Source organism: Curcuma longa, chromosome 2 (genome assembly GCF_044706935.1).
Source record: "Curcuma longa cultivar G26 ecotype Majalengka, Jawa Barat chromosome 2, ITB_CL_G26_1.1, whole genome shotgun sequence".
NCBI lineage: Eukaryota > Viridiplantae > Streptophyta > Magnoliopsida > Zingiberales > Zingiberaceae > Curcuma > Curcuma longa.
In genome coordinates, this window is record NC_133862.1 from 551,191 (window position 1) to 560,413 (window position 9,223).

The 9,223-nt window shown below is 45.3% G+C and overlaps 1 protein-coding gene across 1 annotated transcript; it reads right to left on the minus strand.

The window, feature by feature from the left end:
* Nucleotides 1-3,478: 3,478 nt before the first annotated feature.
* On the minus strand, nucleotides 3,479-5,252 carry LOC141821245 (putative polyamine transporter At3g19553). Its single transcript, XM_074708651.1, has 2 exons — nucleotides 4,222-5,252; nucleotides 3,479-4,139 (listed from the first exon to the last, which is right to left on the minus strand). Exons 1-2 carry the CDS (start codon nucleotides 5,232-5,234, stop codon nucleotides 3,596-3,598), a joined length of 1,557 nt encoding a protein of 518 aa, XP_074564752.1. The 5' UTR covers nucleotides 5,235-5,252; the 3' UTR covers nucleotides 3,479-3,595.
* Nucleotides 5,253-9,223: the final 3,971 nt, after the last annotated feature.

The following is a 9,223-nucleotide window of genomic DNA, read 5'->3' on the forward strand; positions in this document are numbered from 1 at the left end:
CGGGTGCCGGAATCCGGCCCCGATTCGGTCGGAATCCGGCCGAAACCGGCAAACAGTGGCTATTTGCCGGTTTCAGTCGGAATTCGGCCGGATTCAGCCCGAATCGGGGCCGGACTCCGGCGAAAACCGCCCGCCAGTGTCTAGCGGCGATTTCGGCCAGAATCCGGTCGGATTCCGGCCGAATCGGGGCCGGACTTCGGCCCCGATCGACGCGCCGGCGCCGGGCGCGTCGACCGCGGCCGGAGTCCGTCCCCGATTCGGCCGGATTCCGATCGGATTCCGGCGAAATCGCCGCTGGATGAATCTGCTCTGTTTCGGCCGGAATTCCGGCCGGATTCCGGCCCAATCTGGCCGGAATCCGATGCCGATGTGTGCGCCGTCGAGTTGCGGTTCCAACGGACCCAGGATGGCGGCCGGCGGTGACGGGACGACGATGAACGGCGGCGATGAACGCGAAGAGGTCCGGCGGTCGTATATATATATATATATATACAGGTCTGATATCCTGCGCGACGAAAAAACCCGACTCCCGTACGCGACCGCCCGACCTCCCCGCGTTCATCGTCGCCGTTCTTCGCCGTCCGGTCACCGCCGGCCACCATCCCGGGCTCGTTGGAAGCGCAACTCGACGGCGCACACATCGGCACCGGATTCCAGCCGGATTGGGCCGGAATCCGGCCGAAATTCCGGCCGAAACACAGCAGACGCGCTGGAGGCCGATTTCGCCGGAATCCGGTCGGATTCCGGCCGAATCGGGGCTGGACTCCAGCCGCGGTCGACGCGCCCGGCGCCGGCGCGTCAACCGCGGCCGGAGTCCGGCCCCGATTCGGCCGGAATCCGGCCGGATTCTGGCCGAAATCGGCCGCCAGCGTCTGGCGGCGAATTCGGCCGGATTCCGACCGAATCGGGGCCGGAGTCCGGCCGCGGTCGACGCGTCGGCGCCGGGCGCGTCGACCGGGGCCGGACTCCGGCCCCGATTCGTGTCTGTTGGCCGATTTCGGCCGGAATTCGGCCGGATTCCGGCCGAATCGGGGCCGGACTCCGGCACCCGCCGGACCGCCGGTGAGTTGCGGTTCCAACGGGTCCGGTCCGGCGGCAATCGGTGGTCGGACGGCGATGAACGGACGCCGGGAAGCGGCGAACGTCCGAGGAGAAACACTGTGCAATCGCGATTTTTGGACGGCTGCGGTTGATCGCGATCGGGCGTGGATCGATCGCGCACGGGTTCGCATTTTTTTCGTCGCGCAGTATATCAAATATATATATATATATATATATATATATATATATATATATATACGGTTTTGATATCCTGCGCAACCGCCCGATGCGCGCTCGTGCGCATCCCGATCTCAGCCGTCCATTTCTCGCGATTGCACAGTGTTTCTCCTCGGACGTTCGCCGCTTCCCGGCGTCCGTTCATCGCCGTCCGACCACCGATTGCCGCCGGACCGGACCCATTGGAACCGCAACTCACCGGCGGTCCGGCGGGTGCCGGAGTTCGGCCCCGATTCGGCCGGAATCCGGCCGAATTCCGATCGAAATGGGCCAACAGACACTGTTGGCCGATTTCGGCCGGATTCCGGCCGAATCGGGGCCGGACTCCGGCCGCGGTCGACGCGCCCAGCGCCGGCGCGTCGACCGCGGCCGGATTCCGGCCCCGATTTGGCCGGAATCCGGCCGGATTCCGGCGAAATCGGCGTTCATCGCGTCTGCTGTGTTTCGGCCGGAATTCCGGCCGGATTCCGGCCCAATCCGGTGCCGATGTGTGCGCCGTCGAGTTGCGCTTCCAACGAGCCCGGGATGGTGGCCGGCGGTGACCGGACGGCGAAGAACGACGGCGATGAACGGCGGGAGGTCGGCGGTCGCGTAGGGGAGTCGCGATTTTCTGTCGCGCGGGATATCATTCCTCTATATATATATATATATATATATATATATATATATATATAGACCGGGATAATCTTAGTTTTATGTTGTAGTTTTGATCAAATCTTAAATCTTAGTAGATGCAAATTTTTTACTATCTCATGAAAGCATATCTTTCTATTTAAATTTAAAATTTTATTCAAAACTATATTTGGGAATCGATCTCACTGGTTCAGGCGAATTTCTTATGCCCTTTGAGTTTTGAATTCTAAGTACATGGATAGCTCGAGGGCAAAGGATTACTAAAAGTATAATAATATGAATCTTTCATGTCTAAAATTGTTTTGTGTTGTTGATAGGTATACACAAAGAGAACACATTGACTAATAGATCATTAATAGTGGATGTTTAAGATATATGATCTATGATAAAAACAAATTCACCATCCTAAGATATAGGAATTGAGGTACCATCGCCCCCCTTAGGATACGATGCAGCAGCTAAACCCTCTAATGGATAATTAGACATCCTTCTTCAGTAAAAGGTGGAATCCGTTACTTTAATGATCCCACACGGTCGGATCTACGAACATCTGTGAGGAAGTAAATCGAGAAGTTGTAGTTGACCACGACGAAGGAGGGAACATCCTGTATTTGAGTCTTAGTTGTATTTGAGGTACCATATCCTTTGAAAATAATAGTAAACTAAAGGATATGATAATATAGAGTCATCTTCCAATTTTGCTACTAATGAAATATTACTGGTATAAGGAATGAAATCAAGAGGAATCATGACTATGATATAGAAGTTTAGGGTTAAGAACCTTGCAACGGATGGCCCAAACACTAGACGAGGTGAATAACATTTCTTCCTCCAATTGTTAGCTTGGATTCTTACTAATGGCTTAGCAAGGTCAAACGCAATTGGTTAGCACAACAAAAATGAAAAATATATATATACATTATACCCATGCTAGAGGTTTTGACGAATAAGTATGATCTACATGAAAACATATGAGATGAATGATCGAGTACGAGGACATGCTCTCAAGATATGATTGAGTTGATTACTGTAGAACAAACTTACTAAAATGGATAAAAATCGAATTTCAACGAAATCGAGACAATACGCTCCTCGTAGTGGTCAACTGCAGCTTTCCAATTTACCTCCTCATATATGATCATAAGATCGATCATGTGACCCCCAGGGGCGTGGCGCACTTGGTAACGCATTCCCTCTCCATAGGTCACTTCCACGGTTCGATTCCTCCGGGATGCGTCTCACTGGGTTTAATGCCTGAAGCGTGGCAGTCGGTTGTGCTGGTCGGGCACGTGGATCCCAATTTGGTAATGGGCTGGAATGTAGGTGCCAGTGAATCCTCCTGATTTACCCTCGCTGGCCGGTGGGGACTCTAGTTGAAGGCCGTGGGGCAGGGCCGATCAGCCAAGGGGACTAATTGGTGCCAAATGCCCAGATACCCCTTGTAAATCAAAAAAAAAAGAGAGATCGATCATGTGGAAGTTGGTGCCAAATGCCCAGATACTCCTTGTAAATCAAAAAAAAAAAAAAGAGATCGATCATGTGAAACTGCTGAGGTAATGAATTCCACTTTTTACTGAATAGTACGAAGGCACACTTTTGATATTTGCCGAATAAAAAAAATCTATTTAACCTTTTTCATTAATTATTGTGTAGGGTAGCTTATAAATTTCTAATACAAATGGATTTAACTCTCCATTTGGAAGGCACTATCCAACGAAATTGCCAAATCCAGAGGGTCATTCTTGGCATACGAATGGTCAAGCAAGAGGCTTATAGAAGCATCATCGTCGTCAACGTCGATGGTCTCTTGGTCCTGCACCAGGGCGGCGATGGAGCCGCTCTCCGGCGAGTCAGGGGTGGCGAGAAACGCAACCCATTTCCTGCTCCTCAGCTGCTCTATCGCAGGGTGTAGCAGAAACCCGACCAGCATGACGCTTCCACTCACGACGACGGTCCTCATGGAAGCCAAGCACATGACGAGGACCAGCAGAATTGCAGGAGGTACGCAAATGGCGACGGCGCCGCCGGTTCCTACAGGGATCCTGTACGGCCTGTGGAGGTCTGGCTTCTTTACTCTGAGTTTTATGAAGGCGGCGAACTCGAGCAGCATGCCGATGGAGTAGAGGAAGTTAAGGAACTCCACGATTTCCTGGAAGCTCATCGACGACAGAAGCAGGACGCCGGTGGCAGAGCATAAGATGCTGGTGGTCGGAGTTCCGTACTTGGATCTGCAAGGGGATCGGGAAAGGAAGAAGAGAGAATCGGAGGAGAGAGATGGAGAAGAAGAAGAGGTGGGCGGTGCGTGCTGACCTCTTTGAGAAGATGGCCGGCAGCATTCCCAGCTCGCTCATGCCGAGCAGTTGGAAGGAGTCGCTGCTCATCTCGGCCTCGAACAAGCCCATGTTGGACATGGCGGAGGCGGCTTGGATCCACCAGCTGAGCCAAGCGCCGCCGATGGCCATGCCGACCTGCGCGAAGTAGCCGTCCTTCCACTCGCCGGTGGTGGAGGTGTCGAGGGCGCCCGTGCCGGCGAGCAGGGGGATCAGGTAAGAAGCCATGACGAGCACGACGGCGCCGAAGAGCGCCCGCGGGAAGGAGCGGCTAGGGTCGTCGACCTCGCCGGCGAGCGTGCTGGCCTTGTCCCAGTAGTTGAGGTTCCAGAACATGCTGTTGAAGTAGCCCCTGAAGTTGGCTTTTTTCAGGTCGACGGCGAGCCAGCGGCGGGGGCGGATGCGGGGGACCGCGAGCAGAGCCATGACGACGAAGGGAGAGAGGGAGAAGGCGGTGAGAGCGACGGCGGCGAGGCCGACGATGTGGAGGCCGCGGTAGTTGAGGAAAGTCAGGGCCGCGGTGAGGGCGAGGAGCGCGGGGACGCGGGCGGCGGGCCGAGCGAAGAGGGGGAGGGACTGGCTGAGGTAGTCGAGGAAGAGGACCGGGTAGAGGGCGTTGTCCATGGTGCCGCTGACCCATTTCCAGAAGCCCTCCTGGAAGCTCCAGAAGGGGCCGAAGGCGGAGGAGATCCAGAGGACGTAGCCCCCGTTCTCGGGGAAGCTGGCAGCGAGCTCGGCGGTGACGAGAGCCTCCGGGAGCGACCACAAAAGGGGAAAGATGAGGAAGCCGAGGAGCGAGAGGAGAGGCCCGCCGCCGGTGGAGACGGAGTCCTCGACGCCGAAGGGGCCGCCGGAGACGTTGTAGAAGATCAGGGCGATTAGGGGGAGCACCGACAGCTTCTTAGGCGACGTCGACGGAAGCAGCGGAGGAGGAGGAGGAGGAAGAGGGGGAGAGGCGTCGTCGGCGTCCTCCGAGGCGGAGAGCTCGCCCATCCCTCCGGTGCGGGCGTTGACTGGATGACGAGGGAGGCGTCGGGGATTAGATTCGATCCGATCTCGCAATTGGCTCCTTAGCTCTGGATGGGGCCCACGCATTATTATGCTTGCTTTTTACGGGAGGAGTTTATTATTATTAAATTAATTAATCGGATAGATGAAGTTTCGCGTGCAATCGGCGTGGCGAGTTGGGAGTGGACGGAGACTTTTCCATCCAAATACGGAATCTTCGTTACCATGCGAAACATAATTTCCCATCATTTTCTGTAATTTTTACAAGATAGAATCTGTATCCTAGCGATTTCACATGATTAATTTTATAATTAAAAATAAATTAAAAATTATAATTAATTATGATAGAGAAAAATATCGTTCGATTTCATTAAAATTTCTGATAAACTAATTTCTCATCATTCTATTGTTAGGGGCAAAAGGTGTACATAAATATTCCTAATGAATAGGTGTAAAATTTTAAGAGGCCCTAAGAAGTTCCTTAGAGCACTCAGAAAATCCCTCATTTTTTTTAAAAATATTGTACTTATAATTAATTACTTGCATTGGAATTTTTTATCCTCTCTGAACTGTTTGATTTTCATTTATTTATTTATATTTCAATTTTTTCTTGCTAGACGTGACTAAATTTTAAATAGATCATTTTTTTTCTTTTTTAATAATTTAAATATTAAAATTTTAACTATTCAAAGGATCAATTTATTTTAAATTTATGATAAAAATCTGCACCATTAATTTTAAAATTAAGATTAAATTTAAACCGTAAATTAAATGAGTGATTCCGATAACCTAGATTTAATCTTCTATTTTAAAATCAAAAATTTTTCACAAAAGATTATTACAAATTTGTGACAGAAATCTATGACAAAGATCCCTGTATACAATTTTCAAATTCTCCTGGTTAGATTTTACTGACAAACATAATGGAAAAATATAAATTTGGAAGATAGACGTACACCTGAATTATTAGAGAAAAACAGTCAGATGAATCCATAAGCCATATCTTTCTGGATTCTCACTTTGAACGGCAGACTCATCCACATTTACAAGACATCTTTTCCATAAACCGTCCGGTAATTTTGATCACAGTTAATTTGACAAATTATACAGAGAGTTAGAGTTTCATAATCAATCTTAGTACACTTGCAAAGACAAAGGTTCAGAAGTATGGATCCTTGTCTAAGTCACACAAGTTCAGAAAATCACAGATCAAGGTAACACGACCAAATGTTTGGTTAGTTTGTTGGGGTAATCTGCAGCAATCTTCCCATTTACTGGATGATCTATGGATAATATGACAATGTCTACCCTTTGTTTTCTGGTACATGGTTTTCCTCGCACATCATCCATCGGAAGACTTCAATTTCCTAGGCCGTTTCGACTGGGGCGGTGATGGTGGCGCATCCATGAACCTTCCAGGAACCTTGAAAAGCAATGGATTTTTGTAGTAAACAAAACTTAATTAATGTTTCAATTAATCTTCCAAATTTTTTGTTTTATCTGATTGGAAGCAAAAAATGTGTAAATATCAAATTGAAACTTGGGAATAGTTTATGCATGAACCATTTAACTAACCCAAAAGTAGAACAAGTTGAATAACTAACCTTCCTTTTGTGGTCACGTTTGCTAACTCTATCACCTGCAAAAATGGGAAGTATATATTTTAGAACACCATATTCTTTTATAACATGAAACTAAACGAGGTTTTTCTTCCTTTCACCTACCTCCAAAACCAAGAGAATCAGGGGCAATTGTTCGTTCAGCATCCCCACGATAAGCACGCTTTAACATTACCATTTAAAACAGTCAAGATGTAAACACAGACACTAGAGGTAACATCAAAGGAATCAAAAATGTATTGGTGTTCAACATGTGATCATAGAAGACGACCAATTACCTTAGGAGTGCTTGGTGCTTCAGCATATGTATTGTCTCGGTTTGCAGTAGCTTCAGCCTCTCTATTTTGCAGCTATTTTATGCAACATAATAATCATAACAATAATAGTAATAATTAAAAACAAGAAGCTAGTTGTTTGAATGGCAGTCATTAATTACTAAAGATGAATGACTTTATATCATATGAAGATGTAACATCAAGAGTAGTTTCAAGAAGATCGATGTATATTTTCATGCCAGAGAAGGAAGTTGCAAGATGTTCATTCTAGTGCTATAGGTCTTTGTAAAGAGGATGTGTTATGGATCAAATTATAAATATTAGGGACTTAATTATAAACACTATGTATAACAACATTTATAGTGTTAAAGATAAATTGATGAATAATAAACATAGCTATATGGGACTAGTATGGGTAACAAAATCGAATAATAAAGGTGATTTTAGGCAATAAGTGGTCAACCTATTATCTAGCACTTAAGCAATAGACATGAATATAATATCAAATAAAATAGATTAATATTAACATTCAAACTAATATCTATCTAATAAAATATATTAATCAATCACATCAACTCTATAATCACAAATAAATAAGTGACAATTGATAAATAAGACTTAATAATAATAATAATAATAATAATAATAATAATAAAATGCATTATATTTCATATTTCATTCAAATAAATTATAAACAAACATAAAGCATAAAACTATATTGGCGCATTGTTAGTGTATGCTACAAGTGAACCAATTTCTCAAATAAACCATTTTTAAAAGTAAATAAATGAACTCGCCTGGGCCACCAATGCAAGTATGCTAAGCCTCCTATAGAAGTTCCATCTAGAATTGCTTATTGGCTAGGCAAGCAATCCCATTTCATTACCACCTAAGTAGTCATTGCCTAATCCCATTTTAGAACACGATATATAATCTTCTCCATTAAGTCATATAGGATGATTCAAGCTTTGAGTTGACTAGAAACTTATAACCTCTTGTTATTTTTGCCATCTTTTGTTCCCATATTTACAGGAATTTTGTTTCACCATTTTTTAGAATTTTAAGAGTGGTCAAGGAGCATGGTGGAGATAAAGAGAGAGTTACATACCAAAAGCAAACATTCACACGAGTAAAATTAGGGTCGGTTGCTAAAAGAACCACAATCGTATTGGTAGTTGATCTAGTTTGGGTTGGATCTTTATTAGCGTCCTTGCATTGCTTAACATTTTTCCCAGCTAATTAAGGTTGAATACATGGATCTACTCCCTTCAATGAGCTCGTCCTGTGAAGCTACAACACTTAATAATATTTAAATTAATTATTTTTATTACATTGACTATATTTTTGCATGTCTTTACACATTGCACATAAAGACTAATAGATTTTACTCTTCTAAGTATAATATCTAATAGTCATCTTTAGCATACCAAATTTTTTTATTTTTTATTTAATCATATTGAACCTAATTGAAGGGGAGCTTGGCTCAACAGTAAAGTCGCTATCATGTGACTTGGAGGTCACGGGTTCAAATCTCGAAAATAACCTCTTGAAAGCAGAATAAAATTGTATACGATAAACTCTTGCCCAGGACTCCACATTGACGGGAGCTTCGTACACCAGGCTGCCCTTTAATCATATTGAACCTAATTGTTCTTCAATATTAATAATCTTTAGTCTTTTAATTTTATTATAAATTGCCTCTTGGGAAGAGTTGAGTTGCTCTAGATGTTGCATCAATCATATTTCCCATAGGAAAACTTTGGTAAAGTAGCATAATATGTACCTGTTTTTGTAGGTTGAGCAGTGTTAGTATCTCTTTTCTCAATTCAAGGTGTTCTGAACAAACTGATTTAGTTGGAACCTTTGGTTTCAGATGAACCTACAAAAGAAGATTAATAAACATACTAAAGTTTATTTCATCTCTGATCAGACATAAAAAAAGAATACAAAAACAAAAGAAATCTCAATTATTTGTTATTATTGGGACAGAATGAGAGAAAAAGAAACAAACCCCTAGATCTTGGAGTGTCTGATCAACCCTTTTGATGGTCCTCAAGCCTGCAGTTGAGTTTGCGGCTTG

Bases quoted from the DNA above. Each gene is read 5' to 3' on its own strand.
- LOC141821245 (XM_074708651.1), bottom strand. From the start codon at position 5,234: ATGGGCGAGCTCTCCGCCTCGGAGGACGCCGACGACGCCTCTCCCCCT. The intron at 4,140-4,221 runs GTCAGCACGCAC...ATCCCCTTGCAG, and splicing joins CCGGCCATCTTCTCAAAGAG to ATCCAAGTACGGAACTCCGA.